Below are 21,883 nucleotides of genomic sequence, written 5' to 3' on the forward strand. Positions count from 1 at the left end.
ACAACCAGAAGGAGTTGACCACGAGATTACGCTGCCGTGTCCCTTCATTAAACCTATATTTACACAGGACTGGTCTGCGGTTATCGCCTCTGTGTCCATACTGCCAAGAAACAGAATCACTGTATCACTATTTTTTGGTATGTCGGCTATACAAATTGTTAAGAAATAGACATCTAGAACTTCCGCTTGCTAAACTAGGGTTAATGTTATCATCGGAAATCGTGCTATCTTTCGGTGCGTCAGTTATAGGGGTCAGCCACAGGGACGTGTTTTATGCCGTTTGAGGTTACATACAATCAACAAAACGAATAATATTTCATTGTTCCCTTGTAATTTGTTTGTTCTTGCATTCACTTTTCTTTCGTTTATTTTCATCGAATATGTAACACTTCAAAAAAATAGGTAATAGTTTCAACACGCAATCCTTGGCCAATACCCCAGTGTGGGTATGAGCCATAATACGAGGACATCATCATCATCATCATCATCATCATCACCGTTCGATGCTGCACGAGACGCTGCACCAGAGCAACCAGCCAACCGAGCGAGCATCTTGGAGACGATGGCCCCTTCATCCACTCTGGAGTCCTGCACGCGTTCCCGGATACGAAGGCACGCTCACGCAAGACGCCAACGGCGCACTGATGTCGTCCGTCATCCAGCGTCACTCTGGCTCCGACGTCGTGCTGACGGGGCTACGCATCGACCGACAAGTGTTCGCTCCGGCTTTCCGAGCGCCGCAGTGACTGCAGCAGGCCTCCTCGCCACGTCTTCCAGCGCAAGTGCCACCATGACGCCATGTCGGGCTGCACTCTGGGATCAGCAGCAGCAGCAGCTGGCAACTACAGCATCCTATGCATGCTTCTGGCTCCGGCACGAAAGGCTGCGCTACTGGAGAGCCCTGGCAAGTTTTGTTTCTTCATTCGCCATGAGCGTATGTGGCTGCCCTGCCGTCAATATGATTTAATACGCGTAGATAATACGGTGCGTCACGGGATAACTTTGTATTGAATCTAAGATGCGCCACGCTGACTTTCTGACATTTACTTATTTGGATAGAAAACCTCTTCACATTATTCATCAGAAAAAAATGGAACAGTCGCTCATGTGCTTCTTTATGTATTTTAATCTCAATGTTTGTGTCTTCGCGTATATATAATGTTCAGTACGTTTCTATGACAGTCATTTACACCCTTTCGTAGAGATTAAACCACAAGGAACGTCGAATGAAAGAAGCGCCTCTGTGTGCAGCCTATCTGTCCATCTTTTGTACAGCTATTTTGCCCATGCAGCAACCGCGGTTCTACATATTGAAGAAAAAGTGAATAACGGTAACAACCAATAGATGACGAGTTAGCAAGTATTCAGGCTAGCCCAGCGGCAATGCTGTCGCTCTCCAGAGGTCAAGGTCGTGGGTTCGATACTAGTCGCAGGTGGCGAAATTTTGATAGGGTAGGAGTGCAAGAACGCTTGCGCAAGATGCAATGCATGCACCGTAAAGAATCCCAAATGGTAACATAAATGCCGGAGTGGTGTGACTCACCACTGGATGATAGTTCTGGCACGTAAACCCCCACAAGAATGACAGTGTAAGAAACTGCATCATTTAGATGAACGACAAAATCATTTTATGTAATCGGCTGTCTAGTTAGATTTAGGTGGGCGTCCGCAACCACCCACGTACGCAGCTCGCGAGGTCGCGCGTACGTAGCAATGCGCGCGAGCATGAAACGGCAATAGTTGGCCGGACTCAAAAGTTGAGAAGATTGCTGGCTTGAACGCGCAGCAGTAGGTAGTGTGCCACACAGCGCCGCAATATGCCGGCTTCTGAACCTGTGCAGCCAATATCAGCCGCCACGAAGTCGAACCACAAGCCGAAGTCAGGTCTTCGGCCTGAGCAATATCGAAAAAGGCACTCTCGTGGACACGCGAGTACACGCGTGAACGTCCCGCAAAGGCTGCACATCCCGCAGCGTACGCTACGCAGCTTTATAAAAGCTGCAGGTGCACGCAACAGACCGTGCGTGCTCTTGCAAACTGCTTTTGCTTTTTATGTCCCCAAACAATAAGAAAAAAGTAAAATAAAATGGCGAAGCCCGCACCATCAGGGAGGTACAGCAGTCATAAATGCCAATAAAAAGATAAATGAAAAGGGGAAGCGTGAGCTATCCCAACTGAAATTTAAGGAAAAGCCAATTACAAAAAGAAAAAGTGGAGGCTAGCCGGAAGGAGACATAAGAGATAGTCGTACGCTTTAGAAAAACGAGTGAAATGTCTCTCAATGTCGAGAAGCGGGCTCCTATTGGTGTAAGAACCAACCAGCCCCCCAAAGCTGCCCACCCACCGCCCCGGCAATCAGTCGCATCATTCGCGACGTTTGTTGGTATGAAGTCAGGTGGTGTCAGCACAGCGCTCTTTGGATCTTGTTCTGGTTTAGGATCCAGGTGAAAGCAGTTGACGCCAGCGTAGCCAGGCAAGATGGTCACACGAGGATCCCACAGGAAACGGCCAGGCAGGTGGTGTTGAAGCCTTGGGCTGCAAGCATGGCTATACATATTTATTTATTTATTTATTTATTTATCACAATACCTACAGCGCCCGTAGGCATTGCAGCGGGGGGGAAAAGGAAACAAAGAACCAATAAATAAAGCAGGCAATACATAACACATACCCGGAATGCTGTCATACTCGCACATACACACAAAAACACTACCTTACTTCAGTGGGCGTATACAGTTTGAAAATACATCATTTGATAGAATCATTGCGATATCGGATGGTAGCTTGTTCCATTGGCTTATGGTTCTGGAGAAAAATGACATTTTAAACGCTTCAGTTTTGCAGGCTATTTCTTTAACCTTATTTTCATGGTCCAGCCGTTCAGAAACGTAATCAGGCTTGGAAAAATGTATCCCGGGATTTATACCTGTTCGAGAGTGGAATATGTTATGAAAGAGTTTCAGTCTGAGATATTTCCTGCGTTGCTGAAGTGGCTCCCAACTGAGGCTTTCTTTTGCTCTTGAAACACTGAAATTCCTAGTGTAGTTTGAATAAACAGAACGAACGGCAATCAAACGATAAATCATGAGTGACGGCCAGTGGTCATAAGAAGACAAAAGAATGGCCAGGAAGAGGCATGAAAATGTTACGAAAAGGACCGGAGAAGAGAGGAAGAAGTAAATGAGATGAAAAAGATGAAGCATGCAGCTAGAGTCAGCTAACACGGGGAAAGGCCGCCAGAGTAGGCTAAAACAGTGAAGGCGACACTAACAAACATTCAAAAGTAACATGAGGTGGAAAATGAAAATAAAAATGAAGGAAAGAGTGTAATCAGGAGGCATCGGGAACAACGGAAGGGGGAGAAGAAGGAAAGACAGAAAGAGCGGCGAGATGAACAAGGTGGCACAAGCAGGGCCCGCGATCGTCTAGAACCTAGCAGGACGTAATCGGGTGACAAAGACTGAACGCGTGCCTCGTCGCACAATTGACGTGCTATGTGCGCCGTGTAGGGGCAGGAGATGAAGCAGTGCGACACATCGTCGCACACTGCGCCGCACGTGCACAAGTTGGAAGCACGAAGGTGGAAGTGGTGTAAATAAGAAACGAAATGACCGTGGCCCGTAAACAAATGCCCAAGGAGTTTGCTCGCCGGGAACCAATCAGGGATGACAGGAACACTGGGAACACAGCGGTAAAGGCTCGTGGCGCTGCCCTCCCTTTGCCAATAACTGTGCCACTGGTTCAGCGCTAGACGAGGAAAGCGCGCTCGCACTGTTTTTAAGGAGGAAGTGGAGGTGCGAAGCATGCCCGACCTTGCCGCCAACGACGCAGCCGAGTGCGCCAGCTCATTTCCCATACGCCCCTGTGGCCAGGGACGTGATAGAGGCATAATCGCGACCCTCACGAGCCTGCAAAGTGAGCGCCCGCTTACAGCACCAGACGCGGGAGTCCGTGTCGCCTAGATGGGATATCGCCGACACCAAAAGAAGGCAGTGTGTGTAGATGTGAACGGACGCTCCCACAGGCAATGCAACAAGGAACGCGAGCACCACGGCGAAAACGACCACCTCCACGTTATACGCATTTGTGGCGTTCAAAACCTTGAACCTACGTACGGCAGCCAAGCGTCCGCGAGGGTCGAAGAAAACAATAGCCGCCCCTGTCAAGGCACTCGTTCATGCGCTGTCAGTATAGATATGATAAGCAGAAAGTGCAGCCATTCGACCAGCCTGTGCAGGAGTGAGGCGCGTGAAGGAGAAGCGACATAATTCGCGAGAGTGGCGGGGCCACGGGTTGAACGGGCAGTCGATGTCGCGAGGATGGAACGTCTCAGAGTCGTAATATGAGTCATCTGACGGAGCGTCAAACGAGAAAACTCAGCGCTCAGGCGGACCAACTCCACTGTGAGAGGCGGACAGGGGCCCGTACAACTATTCCAATATGTTTTTATTCCAATCTCCTGGCGTCAAATTTGCGTAACCACCGACGCAAGCATCGGGCGGTAACCCGCAAGGCTGTCTGAAGGTACCAATCAAACGCTCTCCTCATTTATAGGAGGTCACTTTTGTGGGCTTTAAAAACGAATAACATTGCCTACACTGAGCGGGTTGTCTTGTCTTATTGGACGAGAAGAGGCGAGAAGCACGCTCAAGTGAAAAGGAATTTGATGGGGCCGAGCCAGTGCACTGAAAATCGATAACCGGATAAAGAGGATGGTGCCGCCTTCTGCGATTGTTCCGCTTTCCCTTACTTAGCTTGCGGTGGCTGCTCGAAAATCGCGGTGGCATGCAACGGAAGGTTGAGAATGCTGCTAAAACGGATCCTCGGCAAAGAATAGTTGGCAGAGCGAGGTCGTAAACGTGCCGAAAGTGCTCTAAAACGTTACATGGCCACGCGGAAAGTTCTATTGTACGCAAATAAGCCCATGCTCTCCGGCAGCTGCGAGTAGCCAGTGCCTGAGCGATCGGCAGCAGCCATCTTTTATTCCTTTCCGAATGGCCCAGTCTGTGGCTATTCAGAAAAAAATGCAGTTTTGTTCGGCATATTAATGCATGTTTAACGGGTACACGTCGCTTTGACGCGCTGAGTTTTCGCGGTTTTGTGACGTCGGGTGACAGACAGGTAAAGTGAGTGCAGCACTAAAACTTTTGTCCAATAGCCGAAGTCTAATGACAAAAAAAATGGCGTCGAATCAGAAATAACTATTTTCTTTTATTCGGTTCAGTCATGCATAATCAGCCTGTACACGTCATATCAGATGGGAGTTATCGCAGTTTTCGTGACGTCGCGTGACAGACAGGCGAAGTGGTCCAAAAAAGTGTGTGACCAATCGCGGAGAGCTGATTGCAGAATTGAAATAAAAAAAGTTTGGAATTGCTTTACGTTATAGCGCCCCAGTTGGTCAAAATCTGCAGCGCCGAAGTTCTGGTGGTATGATAGGCTCCGGTCAATGCCTCCAACACAGAGCGTTGCACCGACAGCACTCGTGTCTGAAGGCGCGTCGTCGGGAAAGGCGGCCACCAAACCGGTGACGCGTATGCAGTCGCAGGCAACAGAACCTGTATAAATAAACGACGTAAAAGTACTGGACGCAGCGTAAACTGCATGCGGATAAAATTGGGCGATCGGGTGGCCAATATCTCGGCTTTAGTCTTAAGGTAGTCAATGTGGGCGTGAAAGTTCAGTTTGTCATCGAAGACCACGCCGAGGAGTTTAATGTGGTCCTGATGTTTTAGAAAAACGCGGCCTATAGTCGGATAGACGGACGGCGCATAGAAGTGCCAATGTGCCCGTTGTTGAAAAAGACAAAGAAAGATTTTGACTGATTTTGACTGACTGATTTTGACTTTGTTTTGACTGGCCCAATCGCAAATCAAGGTTCACACCGATTCCGCTAAGGCCTGCAACTGCAAACGCGATGAACCAGAAAGTAAGACGATAGTGTCATCGGCACAGGCTTGTATGTGAACATCCTCGGGCAAGGGGAGACTAAGCAGAGAATGGATTAATAAATTCCAGAGCAGGGGGATAATAGGCGAGCCCTGCGGACTGCCAATGGAAGGGCGGACCGAGACGTCACCAGTCTTTGTCCGAAAAAGCACAGTGCGGTCAGTAAGAAAAGACTGAAGAAGACGATGAAGCTTCGCCGGGCAACGGTGTTTTGCGGAGAAAGCACAACACCGCATCATGCCAGACGGTGTCAAAGGCTCCAGTGAAATCCAAGGAAATTAACACATGCCGGCGCCTTCGCGGCCTTTAAGGCGTACAGGGCCAGAGGGGCACTTTGGGCATGAGTGAAACCAAACTGATTTTTATGAATGAGGCGATAAGAATGAAGGAAATAATAGAGGCGGGAATTAAGAAGGCGTTCAGGAATTTCACCAAACAGAGAATTGATAAACAAGCTGTCTATAGGCGGAAGGAAGTTAAGGGGAACAGCCAGGCTTGATGTAGATGCAGCCCGTCTTCCAGGCAGAAGGAAAGTGGCCCAAGCAAAGGACGGCGTTGAAGATGTACAAAAAGAAATGAGGGTGGAGATGATAGAGGCCTCGCACAAACATGCCGGTGAACCCATCCAGCCCTGGTGCCGCGCGTAAATTACCCAAAAGCAGCGAATGTTCGATCTCACGAGGGGTGAATGGTTTGTCGTCCGAAAATCGCCGGATAAGGACAGCCCGCGAGTGCATGAATTCGACTGCGAAAGTCGCTATACGCAGCGGGATCGTCCACGACGTGCAGCAAGAGCTCAGCGGAAGCCTGAACTGAGGTGGTGAGGGCGCCATCCGGAGTCTCGAGCGGGGGAAGAGAGGTGGGAGAACGTTGCTTGGCAAACGCAGTTTGGAAAAGCCGGCCAAAGAGGTTTCGGGACGTAATGTCAGAGCACAACGCTCGGTCATCGGCATCCTTCGCGCGACGAATACTGCGTTTATAGGCCACGAATGCCTGAGCGTAATGCAATTGGAAAACCTCGCGCATGGCCGGATCGCGCGCGCGCGCTGATAACGACTGCGCAACGCGCGCACTCGCGAACGTTCTGCACTCAATTGAGGCGTCCACCATGACTTGGCACCCTCACCACGAGGCGTCTTGCGTACGTACTGCTTGCACAGAGCGCGATATGGCGCATAAAATCGCTCCACCGCTGCGTCCAGCATCTACGCCGCGGAGAATCGACAGCGACAGATGTAGGACCAACGGTAGCGGGTAAAGTCCTCCAGAATCTGTGTTCGCGTGTAATTCCTTAGCCGCTTCTCAGGCAGTCTCGCGGCATCCCTCAGCGATAACTCGATGTATCTGTGATCCGATAAAGTGTCCGCGTCAGAGACCGACCACCGATAAGCACTCTCAACGAGTGAGACTGACGCAAGAGTGACGTCTATCCACGACCACGCATAGAGCGTCTCAACCGTTGGGAGGGAGTCGGGAAGGTTCAGAATGTGGTGATAATTGCCACACGCAAACTGCACGAGCGGCGCGCCGCGCTCGTACCCAGCTACAGACCCCCAAAGCGCGTCCTTGGCGTTAAAATCACCGCCCAAGACGAAACTGTGCGATGTAAACTGCGTGAACACCTGGTTCAGCTCGTCGGAATGGGCCCCAGAAGACGATGTGGCGGAACGGATACGGCAATGATCACAAAAGAAACGCCTGTACCCTCGCAATGTACTGCCACCACCAATTGAGAGACGTAACTGGGAAACAGATTTAAGCATGGAGCCCGCACCAGCAGAACCACACGCGGGTGCTCGATTGCGTGGAACGAATGGAACGCATGGGGGCACATTAGAAACTTTGTGTTCACGCATATAAGGGTGGGATAGTAGCACAAACCAGAAGTCGCACGCAAGCATACGGTGGACGAGAACCTTAGTGGCGTCACGACTGCTGGCGAGGTTCGCATGTATAAATTTAAGAGGTAGCGATGCTGCCCTGACGAAAATAGGAGTAGCGGTTCTACAAGCGCAGGCAAGCCATGCGCATCTTAGCCCACCGATACGGGAAGCTCACTTCTCGCACCGCTCGCGCGACCGACGTCCACCCCGAGCCAGGCACGCCACAACACGCCAGCACAACAACACCGCAATAAACCGCACGGGGCAAGTGCCAACCCGATCCCGGGACCACCCCCGCTCCAGCAGACAGCCGTGTGTTCGAGTAGAAGTTATGCAGAAGAAAAGAAGCAAAACAAAAAATAAACGAATAGGCACAAGAGACAAGAAACAAGGATGAGAAGAAAGTAGGAAAGAAAGGAAAACCCTGCCATCCCGAAACAGAAGAAAGGACACAAATAATAACGCAGAAAAGCACGCGGCGAGGGCCGTGCACACCCCCGAGCGCCACCGGCAAACGCGAGCGTGAAGGGACCGCCGCACCACCGGGCCGCAGAGGCAGGGAGAGCGCGGCTAGCCATGATCATTCCGGGCCCGCAAGTGAGCCATCCTGCCCTGCAGGTTGGGGCAGGACTGGGACCCCGTAGGGTGCGTGCTCGTACGTCCCGCGCGACGACACTCACTGCAGCCCCTGGCCGCATCCCCCAAGCGAACGGTGCACCGCTCACCGAGATGCTACGCGCGCACGGCGTGCATACAGCGCTCAGCCTGCGATCGAACAGGGCAGGCACACTGGGGTGGCCGTAAGTGGAGCAGAAGGTGCACGTAGGAACGTGCAGATCTTCCGCCACGTTGGCAGACGTCCACCCCATGGCGACACGCCCGCGGCTCATGAGCGCGCGGAACGCCGAGGGATTCACCGCATGGACATGGGAAAGAGTTCCCGATCGCTCCCTAACGAGACCCGCACCTCACAGAACCGAGGGGTCAAGGTGCAAGTCCTGAATGCGCAAGTTTAGTTTCGCGGTTAACGTATTCACCTGAACGTTGGCCTCCACACCCGTGAGTTTAACCTGAGGCTTCCTTGGTTAGACCCGACGGACCGACATTGCCATTTTCGTGGCGGTGTTGTTTTCGATTGCTTGTTGTAAACGGTGCATAGGCGCGAGATCGCCCGACAGCGCCGTGACGCCGTGGGGAGTTTTGCGTATCGAAATGTCAACAAGATTGTCTTTCACTGGAGCAAAATTTAGTTTAAGCAGGCGGAAGACGTCCTGCGCGGCAGTGGGTGACGGCACGAGCGGGGCCAAAAGCAAAATGTGAGCATGCTCACGTTTGGCAGCAGGGACTTCCGAAACGGCTTCAGCAGGAACGACCGTCGGAGCCGACGCACGCCCCCCATGTACGGCCGAGACCAGACGCGCCCACAGCACCAGGCAGAGCACCAGGCAGCGCACCGCCCCGAGCAACGCCGGCATACGACAACCCCGGCGCTACCAGGGAAGCAGCGCCCGGGTGCATCGCGGTACCGGCGGCACGTACGCGCTCCAGTTCACGCAACTAATCGGCCCAGCCGCACTGCCGCGCCGCAACCGCCCGCATGTCGGCGCACTCCTGCATCAGCTGGCGTAACAGTCCTAGAACCTGCGACAGTTGGTCACGCTGCAATTTGAATAGAAAAGGACATCGGTAATATGTTGCTGAAAGTCCACCGCGCGGTGATAGGCGGCAGTCAGCGCGGCATCAACTTCTCCTCGCTCCGAGCGAGGCGCCGCCACGCCCTGCAAACCGCGAGAGTCCGCAGGGGGCCCGTGCCCCGCCGCCGCAGGAGCCCCGGCCTCCTGCGAGCCGACGGGAATATTGGCAAGCAATCCGTCTCGCTCAGCAACGAAAACCGGCACCTCCGAACGCGGCGAACCACCATCACAAGATGCGCCACTGTCGGGCGGTAAAAGCGCACCGGGCACCTGCGCTTCAGCCATCACTTTAGTAGTGGGAATGAGCCATCACCCATTGAGCGCCGAACCGCCACCCCAGAAAAACAAAATATATTCCCACTCGCCTCAACTGACCCGTCGATTCGAGGCACGACACCTTTAAGAATAACGCCGAGGCCAAATATTCCGGCAGGAAACGAAAATCACTAACCTTTCGATGAAAATCGGGGGAGGGAAGCGGCCAACGGACAGGCAGTGTCTCGAGCCAGGGCCAATCCGCCTTTTGAGACGCCGAACTGCGCATGCGCAGCGCCCTAGCTGCTGCCGACCAAAGCAATTTGGCAGGCGCACGGCCGGACCAGCCGGACTCGACTAGTGGAGCACGGCCGTGGCAGGCGCTGCACTTGTTAGTGCAATAGCGCGCCAGCCGTTTTCTTAGACTTAATTAAAGACCGGCAGATATCCGTATCTCGTCGTTCTACACGGTTTACCTCGACGTATATTGTGACGACGCCTGCCCGTCCGGCAGGCAGACCTCCACTCTAGCGCACATGCTCCGGGAGTGCGGGTCGAGATACCCCAAGTTTAGCAAGGAGGAGTGGGACTTGCGTTTGCGTATAGCCCCGCTCTAGACAAGCAAATCCTGCCAGTCCCGACGTGGGACTAGCCGGGTGCGCGACGAGTTCGCGTCTTCGCCGGAACTCCAACAAAATTATTTCACTCACTTGTCAGCCTTGCCATTCTCGCTGCCGCGCGCACGGAATGCCTTTCGAAAATCATAGCCATCGAAATTTGGCGCGATGACAACGTCATGTCTCGTTTACGGCTGCACCTCCTGTAACCATCGCAGCAGGACAATGTGGGTTTTCCCATTTCCGTCGGTAAAACGCGATCGAGAGCGCCGTGTAGCCTCGATTAGGGCTGCACTTTGCGACAGGTATGTGTTGGCAGATGCAGTTCACCTCTCTATTTTTGCCATTACTGACTCATACAAATAATCTCGACGAAGACGCAAATGTATGTTTGAGCTAGCGAAAGAAATGATCTCTGAGCTCGTGCGACCTGGTTGCGAAGTGTTTTTTTTTCTGTCCTCTCTGTGAGTCCTTCGCTAGAACGCCGCCATTTCGCAACTTCACATCGTGCACACTTTCAGCTTTATTGGCGGCGAGGAGTTACGGAGTCGCCATCTATCGGAAGCGCCTCGCTGGCGTAGTATGAGGGATCACGTGGCGCGCTCCTCATAGGTTTTGCTGTCAGCGCTCACTGAAAACACCACGCGCGAGCTCTCCCGGGCATTTCTGTAAGTACTTTCGAAACAAGAGAAGTTTCTTACTGTCTAAATAATAATCTTGGGCAAACTGAAAGCACACAATCGTTTACAGACGCTACCTCTTTACCGAATACGTAGTACATAGAACGCCACTGCGCGCGGTCGCAGCCATGGAGTCTCCCGAACCAGCTTCTTGCGTGAAAGGTAGATAAACGCTGAGAGCAAACTATGTGAAATATGTTCTTATAGCGTATGTATAACTAAATGGAGCGTAATAGAACGAAGACTCAATGCAGCGATCGCGCAGATTCGCAGCGACCGACTACGCGTCTGCATGCTTGTCCGCGCACTGTTTCGCTTTCTCCGCGCGCGCGTTTTCGCACCGTGCCATGAGCTTTAGGTCGCAGAATATGAGCATTTGACAATATACAAGCAACCATTGTTGCGTGGACGCTATCAGAGCTGTTCAAAAATAATTTCATTGTAGAGACTTCGACGCCTGTGATGTACCGTCGCGACGATTCAATCTTTCCTTTTTTCTAAATTCTTTGACCTTTCAGTACTATTTCTCGAGTTGCGCCGCACTGTATGTTTATCGGTGTCCTCAGCGTGCAATTTCCCGCTGCTCCTTTTTTTGTAATCCAGTGTATTAATTCATAATACAAACATGACCATATGCCATGCTTTTTTTAATTGTGCTTCTTACCGCTGCCTTTCCACTCCACTGAACTTGCCAGTATCTACAGCATCGACAAGTTCATAGACCAAACCGTCATGACATTAGTCGGGCAGCGGACACGGGCGAGCGTCTCAGTGCGCGTTTTCATAACATCGCAGACCGGGCGCCGTAGCAGAAATCTTCCTCGCGTCTGTGCTTGCTGCATACCCGAGTTGTAGCCGATGACTGTTTTCCGGTTTTACGTTTCACGAGCCAAGCTTCACGCGGCGTCTTGTCCTGCGGCTACGTGTGAATAAGGCTGACACCGGCCTTCGTTATGTGCGTCCGGCCCTGAAGCACCGAGCGGTAGCCTACCATGTTGCGCGCCTTCAAAGGCAGCCACTACCTATTGTAGTGCTTTCAAGCGTTGTAAGGGAGACACTCGAAGCGGGAAAATTTCGCCACTAAATGAGGACCGCAGCGTACAAGGGAATTTAAACTCGTTTTCAGCTCGCTTCGGCGCGCCCGAAGCAGCCGACGCGGCCGCTATGTCCACGTGATCCCTCCTAGCACGTCACGCCGACGGTGGCGCCAGCTTTTCCAGTGGTGGAGCTCGAGGCCAATAAACGCTGAGCGAATGCTCGTGATGTCGGCGTAGTTAGGTGTCGGAGCCAAGCTCATCAGCACTGCCGGGCTGACGTGCGAAACAGCGTGCACTGTGGTAGTAGCTGATAGTACTAGCTAGCAATCATTGCTAGTTGTCGTTTCGTCATTCTCGTCAGCACCAAGTAAAGTAATATTTACTTGCAGAAGGCTTTTATGTTCGTTCAGTGAATCGGGATGTAGTACGGTATGTACTAAGGCTCATTACACCGTAACACGCACCGCTCGACTCCAGAAGATGCCTGTGCGGCATCTTCTGGAGTCGAGTGGCGCGTCTTACTGAGTAACTGACACATTTCAGGGGCGCCTTCGCCTTCGAACAGACATCTGGACTTCATAGCGACCCGTGTACTTGTCTTTCTTGGGTTACCGCTCTTCACCGTCAAACAAATGCTATCGCTCAGCGCGGAAGGCGCCCGCATGTATCGAAAGGTTCTCGAATGTTGTCGATCGTTCTATCCGCTGTCTGTCATCGCCGAACCTTGTGTAATCTGACTGCATATATGCGCGACGCGAATGGCGTAGAACTTCCTGCAAGACACGCGGGCACCAGCAATTGCTCTAGAACCTTCGATGGCTCGTGTATGAAAGCTGACGCGCTTGACCTGCTGATCAGATTTCGACGATCGCCAACTATGTTTGCCGCTATGGTCGTGCTTTAAGTGTAGCCTGCTTTTGTGGGCACAGGTTCGGTCAATAAAAGTTAGTTTCGTCATTCACAGTAGTGCTCCTGTGTTCTTTGCCTTCACTCTATACGTGACAATACTGACGCTGTTTGTGTATACGCAGCAGTTCAAGAAAAGGACGCTGTCGACTGCTATGTTCGTACCGCAGTGCCTTCTATGAGGAAGACAGGCGCCCCACTACCAGGGGGTATCACCGATTTTGGTCATTCTGACCATTTTTTGGCATTTTTGTAGCTGTACACACACTTTATGTGGGTACATAACGTATGCAACTTGGTATTCTGTTGGCCTTCCCATTGCCTGTGTATGTATGTGCGCCTAGCACATGGCACACCATAAAGCAAGGCATGCAGTGGTGAAACGTGATATTCGCCCTAAGAGCTACACGTCATGCCCTATTCGCGTCATGCGCTTTTGTGCGTACTCATACTGATTTATTACTTATTCACTTTACGCCACAGGTGCCATGGAGGAGCTTGTAAAGCGTTGCCGAAGCTCTTCTTGCACGCTGAAGAAACCTCCGGGCACAAAGCATTCACCAGCGGGTTCAATAGCTAGTCGACGATGTCAAAATATGACGGCGCGTACACGTCGTTTCGGTCTTGTCTCACACGCTGCTTGTTTGGCCGCGAGTCTCGCATGGGGCGGCTATCGCGCGCCATGCGATTTGGCAGGCGGCTATCGCCGCGCCTGCCAAATTGTTTTTCGTGGCCACCGCACGATGGCGCCACCATGCATCGCAAAAGGCGGTTTGTGTGGTTTCGCAGTCTCGCTAAATAATATAGAAGCCCAAATTTTCTACCTGTTTTATCACGCGCTCCTCAGGCCACTAAACGCAATTAGGCAGGCAGTAAGTAGCCGATAGCCCTAGACTAGCGCGTACACACCTCTGCGCCATGTGATATGTAACTACCAAAGTGCTGCGAGCGCGTTGCTGTAGTTTTGTCTTGACGGTTATATACTTTTGAATTCACATGGACGTACGTTGCGAGAATTTTCACACACAATCCGTTAGGCAATGATTGCACACTCAGAAGTCATTCTGTGAAGTAATGGGAATAACATTTTTTTAGAAGTCTCAGTTTCGATATGAGCAAGACACATTTTAACTATACGCGTAATTTGAGGTAACTCAGTGCATCAGTCTTATGAATCATAAAAAAAGAAGGCCACACTACCGCAAAAGAGAGCTCATCTTGCGTAACTGAAGCGCTTCGTCACACCTCTTGGATCGATGAGCATTATGAGCCACTTCCACTCCAGTTGTGTTCAACCTGTGGACATAACAGGTTTTCACCTTTCATCAGCATCAGCAAACTATAAATCATTGATATTGCGATAGTTACCACGCGCCTGTGTTGATTGCGAAAAAACGTCATCGTCATTACCAACGCACAGAGACGTTGGTGTGCAACCTCTGCTTTTATTATGGTTATCGAGGCAACAAAAGGTACCAGGCTGGCTCTACAACTGGGGAGGACAGATTGCTGTATATGACCGCATAATTTAATATAATCATACCATGTACACTATTTTTAGTCCCACCAGCACATCATTAAGAGTAATACGAAGACTTCGTGGTCTGAGGTGTCCACAATGGCAATTTCTACAGAGATCCCTGCAAGGATACTTTTTTCTTTTTTTCGCGCGAGCGTTTTGTTGAAAATAATTAAAAGGGGGATATTGCGAACGGGAAGCGTTACGAAGAGATCAGAGGCAGAAACGGCGGAAGCAAGCACATGTGCACGCTTTTGTTCAATCTGCCGGTTTCACCTGCCGAAGGAACGAAGTGGCTACGGGAGGTGATGTGGTGAATGGTTCCTGAGTAATTTCAACACTTTGTTTTTCTTTTTGAATATGCCACCGATGCTTTGCAAGGGCTGGCGTCTTATACATTTGGCTCTCATCGAAATTCGGTCCCTGCGGAATGGTATCTAACACGCTTCCTAGGGCTAAGAAGCGGAAACTCAAACTGAGATATAAAGTGTGGTGTATTGCTTTGAAGTAACACAAGAAAAGGCGACGGAGAGGGAAAGAGTGCAAAGTGTGGTGTACGGGACACTCGAACAACTCTTCAAACTTTGTCCTTTTATTGAATGTAATTTATGTTTGTAATTTCGCGGAAATCTTGGTTCTAATAGCCTGTCTAGGCCACTCAGTGGTTCTGGCCTTTTCAGGCTTAGCCGAGCTTCAGCGGACCAATATCTATGAGTTCCGTGTATTTACGTTTATCATGCACCTTTCCTCAGGTATGTGGAACACGCGGTCTTCAAGGGTAGTCGGTATCCCGTTTTCTGCATTGTCACGTGTAGGCATAATTAAAGGGACCCAGAAACAATTTTGACGATATTGTACAAACGTACGAAGTCATTAGAGTAGGTCCTTCACATCATTAATTGACGCATATAAGTGCTCCGCATAAAGCATGCAGTTTATTGTAAGGTTTTAAAATGTACATCGCTGCTGATCGTCGCACACCGCTCGGCTGAATATTCAGCCACCCCTAACCATTTGACATAAATTGCCCTAATGACGCTAGTATAGCGAGCTATCTGATTGGCTGCCCAGGGCACGTCATCGATAACTTTTCCAACTTAATAGTGAACAGATGTTATTTGTAATAGTTGGAATGTTAGTTAACTTGTTTCTATAAAAAACAAAGTATTAGAAAGAGAATGCACAAGAACAATTGCTCGCTTCACCTAAACACTTCCGGCGCAGAGCGAGTGTCGCCTGCTTGCGTTACAACGTGCTCTGTGTTGACGAGAGCTCCGCTGCCAGTGTCTGTCTCGGTCGTTTCGCGAGCACCATGATTCGCCTTTGCTGCATTGTGGGCTGAAAACATAGCGACTGGCAATATGTCAATCTGTGACATCATGTTCCTCTGCAAGGCAGCAGACGAGCGGACTGGCTGCAGCGCATCGGACTGCCGCTATCCGATCGGCGCCAGGATTTGCGCGATTGCGGCCGTCACTTTACACCGGAAGATTACTAACGCAATAGCGTTTCGCGAATCCGGTATTCGGGTAAATGCAAGCGCAAACGGATAGGGCCTCACCGTTGGAACGTGTCGTCTCACGGGATTTGCAGAAGCGCAAATTGAATTGGTCTGCCCGGTCCAGCCACCTGGTGGCACAGAGCTCAACCACACACAGTAGCAATGTCGAAATGTATTCTTCTTTGCTCCTGGTGTAAATTTTTCGCAGGAGTATAATCGTTAGCGCGTTGTTTTTGTAAATGCACACTTATAAGCTGAGCGCCAACATGTGGCTGGACCGTGCATACCGATCAGGCCACTCGCGTACGTCTACGCTAGAATTCCTTCATCAGCTTGAGTTTATGCCTCCAGCCAACCGTCAAAACGCCAGCTCGCCGGTGGTTACCGGAATACCAGGCACGTTCGGCGCTGCGACTGAAGGCTCGCAACGCATGCTGCTTCGATAGCTTTCGCTTGGGGTCGACTGCCAAGCACCTGAAGGAAAGTTTGGAGAGGCTTCGCGCGCTCGCGCCTAGAAAACCGGGAGTCGACGACACGTGATGACCATCATGACGCAGAGACAGTGAAAGTGAAGCTTAGCCTCGACCACTCGGCCAAGGAGTCGAGGAGAAAATGCATCACTATGCAAGAGGGTAACTTGTAAGCGTGCGTAGCTCTCTTAATATGAAGGTGACCCTTCACAAAAATTGTGGTGCGAGTGAGAAACTTTAGCTGCACCCTATGCGTCTACAAAACTTGTGCGACCCGTTTCAGGGGTCGTTTAACTGTAGGAGCTGAGCTAGCGTAGCTCCTTGCGCTTGCTGCGGTAGTTCTGTTACAGTTGAGGCTTAATTGCGCTTCTTGAACGAAAAGCCGTTCGAGGCGATGACAGACGGCCCACCATCCCTTGTGCCGGGCACGCCTCTTTGCACTTTCGCGCCCAGTGACATTTGTGTAAGACCCACCGGGTCGACGTGGAGATGTCCGGTTCCTGTTTCCCCAACAGTGAACCCTTGGACTCCGACAACAATTACGCCGTCGTGGAGGTCAAGCGATTGACGAGGAAATGCCGCACGACAAATAAGGGCATGTGTGAGCGGGGCTCCAAAGTACCGCGTACTGCAATTTGCAATATTGGTCGTCTTGTGTCTCACGACGTCTTGAAGGATTGCGTAGATTCTCATGACCTACCTTCGTTAATGTGACTCTGAGATGAATTCATGAGGCGCGTTTCCACGCTAAGGAAAACGCAAGCGTTATCTACGATGTCGTGATTGACATCACCGATGAAGAGCTCCAAGTGCTTCTGTCTTCAGAAGTGAAGGTCATCGTAGAGCGTCAAGCTTCTTATCGAGGGACACACGATACCTGATCATGTCAAGGTGGGCTACGTCAGACACTTGGTGCATCCTTACGTGCCTCGGCCACTGCGATGTCGCAAATCCCAAAAACTATAGGCCATGCGAGCGCTGTCTAAGCCACACGGCATGACTTCGCTGTGCAGGTAGCCACAACATGTGTTTATGTACGGTAAAGAAATGAAGTGATTGAACTGCAACGGACCACTTGAGGCGAATTTCAAGTATTGTCCCCAACAAAAAAAGAAGATAAAAGTGTTGAAGAAAATTAGCTAGAAAAGTATGTCACGCGAAGGCGCGGCAGCGTCAGTGCAGCACCGGAGGACACTATCGCGTCGTCGACATGCACAAGCTGTACGTCCGAACGAGACTCTCCTGGCTCCCATCCCGCAGTTCCAGCGGAAGGTAGTTAAATCGGCATCGGTCGGCCTCTCCGAGCCGTATTCCTTCAAGCGAGCAGCACAGGCCTGGAATCGAATGTATGGCCACGCCTGCCGCCGCGCACAGGGGCTTGGACTGTGAGCGCTAGGAACGGCAGTGCAAAGAAAAATCACCAACGGGCTCTCAATGTCATGTCTCATCAATGTCATGCTGTGACAAATAATTGACGCCGTGCAGCTGCTACTGTCTGGTTTTGACATGGCAGCGGCTAAAGGAGCTGCAAAAATCACGCAAGCTATAGACATTCTCGTAGCTACAATGCATTACCCTATGCCTCTCTCCGCGGAGATGACTGTGCTATGCTGTGAAGTGTGCATGTACGCGGAGCACATGAACAGTATGCCCTGGCGGTCTCATCATCATCATCTTCTTCAGCAAACCGCCACCTCCCTTCCACTTCACACCCTACCTCTGTTATTCACACAAATCGCTTCACCAGTGTGAAGTAGCCGGTTAGAGGCGCTTCACTCGCGCCAACCTCTCCTTCTTTCTGCCATCGAAAATTGCCTCTCTTTCTTTCTAGTGAAATTTGTAGCACCGGGACGTTCAACCACACATGTATTTATATCAATGGTGAAATAAACATATTGAACCCTTTTATTTGCTTTACTATCTGTCATCAAACAATTATTACGAAAGATTTGCACCAACGTTCCAGCATGCAACATGCTATTGAATGTTTCTCCGATGCTCGGCGTAATCAAACCGACACCGACTTCGCATCATCGTAGCTAGATGGCGCAGCGTCTGCATTGAGAAGCCTAAGAGAGGGCCCCGACTATATACACGTTTCGGTAGGGGAAGTACCCCGTGTCACTATATAGCTTCAATGCCAATCACATTAACGTAGATGCTCATCGTAAGATGAGTTCTGGCATATTTTTTCTTTCATTGTGTTTGTGCTTCACATTTTGAGGATAATTCGCAGCAAGCATGAAAGCGGTGCACTTGAGAAACACTAGTAAATATTTTGAAACGATGTCAATCTGCATTGCAAGTAGCATTGCCTTTCCGGAATGGCCACGACATCATTCTCTGATTACATAGATCTCTTGCGAGCGAATGGTCGTACTACATCGGCATCACAGCCGGAGACTACGATTGGACTCTGCTAACGTATTACGTCCCCTGTATCTTCTCTCCTTTATTTCTGGATTTCTTTTTGAATACCTTTTTTTGTACTGCTTCATTTCTTGCTTTCTTACGAATGAAACCTAAGCACAAAAGCCTGTCAATTGTATGACAAGATATGCCACTATGATTGTCGAAGAAAGGACCGCATTTGTCAAATATAGTTCCTTCTGGGGTGGCGCGTAAATGTAAAACTATGAACTCGTTCCGAAAAGCCGGCCTCCATATAACAATTGAGTCCATGAAAGTGCCACGTTTCCACAAGTGTGTATACAACTATCGTACCTCTGCGCGGATGTTCGTGACAATAAATACATTACATTTTCGTATTAAAAATCATATTACTAGTGATGCCCGTCGCGTGCGTGCGAGGATCACGTGCGCGTAAAAGACGAAGCGCCCTCCTTTGTTCGACGCTGCACGAGACCCTTCACGAGAGCAACCAGCCAGCCGAGCGAGCATCTCGGAGACGATGGCCCCTTCAGCCACTCTGATGTCCTACACGCGTTCCCGGATGCAAAGGCACGCTCACGAAAGACGCCAACGGCGCACTGATGTCGTTAGCGGTCCAGGGTCACTCTGCACCCGACGTCACGCTGGCGGGGCTACGCAGCGGGCTTCGACCGACCAGTGTTCGCTCCGGCTGCCTGGGCGGCACAAGGACCGCAGCAGGTCTCCTCGGAACGTCTTCCAGCGCAAGTGCCACCTTGATGCCAGGTCCGGCTGCACTCTGGAACCCGCAGCAGCAGCACCTGGCAACTCCAGCATCCTACCGTGCTTCCGGCTTCGGCACGAAAGGCTGCGCTCCTGCGGAGCCCTGGCAAGTTATGTTTATGCATAGGCCATAGGTGTATGTAGCTGCCCTGCCATCTAGATGATTTGATAGGCGCAGATAGCGCAGTGCCGTCACGGGATATATTTATATTGAGTAACAGGCGTCATATGCTGACTTTCTGACCTTTAACTATTGGGATAGAAAACCTCTTCACAATAATCATCAGTAAAAATGGAACCGTTGCTCATGTGCTTGTTTATTAATTTTAATCTTAAAGTTGGTGTCTTCGTATACATAATGGTCATTACGTATCTATAAGTCATTTACACGGTTTTACAGAGATTAAACTTCAAGAAACGTATAATCATATTGCCTCTGTGTGCAGTGTATGTACCCATCTTTGGTACAGATATTTTGTCTGCTCAGTGACCACGATGCTACATTTTTAATTGAGTGAATAAAAGTAGCAACAAATACACCGTATTTTCGCGATTCTAAGCACCCCCCGATTCTAAGTACCCCCCTCTACCTTCATGAAAGAATTTGGAAAAAAAGTTCGCATGCGAATCTAAGCACCCCCCTATTTGTTAGTAAGAGCGCGTAGCCAAGACCGCCAAGCACGCTTGCTCGCTCTGTCATCGAGCCGGAGCCGTCGGAGTCCCGAGGAGCAACGGCGTCCGCGGCGCGATCTTGCCGCACAGCCGGACTGCAGAGCCGCGCGGACTCACATTTTGTAACTCCTGAAATACCCTATTACTATAACAGCCTGCCTACTTGTTTGTAGGTGCATAGAAGTTTGCTGCACCCTTTTCCGGTGAGACTCAGAACAGCCTCAATGAGCATTGTGTATTGCATCCACAATACAGCAGTGACATTTTATGCAATACCACATGGTCTTCTAAACATACGCTGAAAGTCAGTGCGGGTAACAAAAATACATGTACTAGGAAAATATTAACACATTTATACAAATATTAGAGAACATGAAATGTGGCACAATGTAATAATGTAATATACCTTGCATGCAATACTGGAAAGGATGTGAGTAAAAAAGTGGGTCACAGCAGTTTCAGCAACCTGCTTGAAATCAAATATGTTGAACATTTTTATTCAATGTGCATTGTGTACGGGCCCAATCAAAGCACTTTATAAATGTACTTCATAGAATGTTACAACTGTTGCGCATTTCTTTAGGAGGAGGACCTGCTGTAGCAGGCATGACACCACTGTCGGCGTTGGTTGGGGCTGTGGCAGGCCACATGGCCACCAGAATACCGAATGAAGAAGACTCGGATGGCGCAGTCTACCTCCCCCCAGTAGTCAGTGAGCCTGTTGTTCGGCTACTGCAGCCCATGATGACAGGAGAAGTGGAAGCAACTTATGACTATTATGGTATAGTACTATTTCATGAAACACATTGCAAAGTTTTTGTGGCATGAAACTTGAAGGCAATCTGCTGTGAGCAATGTGGGAGGAACCACTTCCCAGTTTATCGTGTTTTCTGAGGCTTTGATGCTGTATACGTGTCTGTGCAATTGGTACCTTCAGCCTGTTGGTTGTACAGTGCAGAGAAGCTACATATGTCTTTAGAAGGCATTTAGGCTTTTTTAAAACCCTCAGCTGAATATGTCGAAAGCAATTTGTTGTGGCATTTACATTCAGTGATGCAAAGTGTGCTGCATAATGAGTATAATTTTGAACTAATTATCATTTCAGAGGAGCACAGGAGCCCTGGTCATCTGCAAAACGACCAATCAATGGTTAATGACTTGAACGCCACAAGTTCACCCATTGTGGATGACAGTGCAGCTGCGCCAGAGTTTGACTCAAACAAGGAGAATGAGCCAGAACTAGCCAGAGAAGCTACAAGCCAGAGGCCACCCAGAAGCAGGATGGCACTCCTGGAGAAAACTTTGGCTTCTGAAAATGAAGTCAGGATTGCTTTGCTCAGGGAGGAGCACAAGTTGAGAATGCATCTCATGCAAGAAGAGCATGCAGACAACATGAAAAAAAAAATGAAGAGCATAAGCTGAAAATAGAAATATTGAATCTTCAAAAGCAAGTTGAGCTTGCAAAATTGAATGCTCTAAATAAAAGCTGCATGACACCCTGAGGCTGCGTGTCTAATCAGTAACTGAGTTTTTAACACACATGGTCG

General features: G+C 50.1%; 1 protein-coding gene and 1 long non-coding RNA gene across 3 annotated transcripts in view; both read left to right on the top strand.

Moving 5' to 3' along the window:
• LOC139052352 (uncharacterized) overlaps nt 1–21,883 on the top strand; it is a 74,033-nt gene that overhangs the window by 38,585 nt on the left and 13,565 nt on the right. The window contains exon 1 of one of the 2 annotated variants that reach the window (XM_070529436.1): nt 541–904. The exons of the other annotated variant lie outside the window; for it this stretch is intronic. Within the exon in view, the coding sequence (XP_070385537.1) occupies nt 563–904 (342 nt within the window). The 5' untranslated portion in view covers nt 541–562. Of the gene's footprint in view, nt 1–540; nt 905–21,883 lie in introns of those variants that run through there. 2 annotated transcript variants of the gene reach the window in all.
• On the top strand, nt 20,491–21,838 carry LOC135913132 (uncharacterized). The gene is made up of 2 exons (XR_011509865.1): nt 20,491–21,117; nt 21,442–21,838. It is a non-coding gene; the product is annotated as an uncharacterized lncRNA (long non-coding RNA).

Source organism: Dermacentor albipictus, unplaced genomic scaffold (assembly GCF_038994185.2).
Source record: "Dermacentor albipictus isolate Rhodes 1998 colony unplaced genomic scaffold, USDA_Dalb.pri_finalv2 scaffold_22, whole genome shotgun sequence".
NCBI lineage: Eukaryota > Metazoa > Arthropoda > Arachnida > Ixodida > Ixodidae > Dermacentor > Dermacentor albipictus.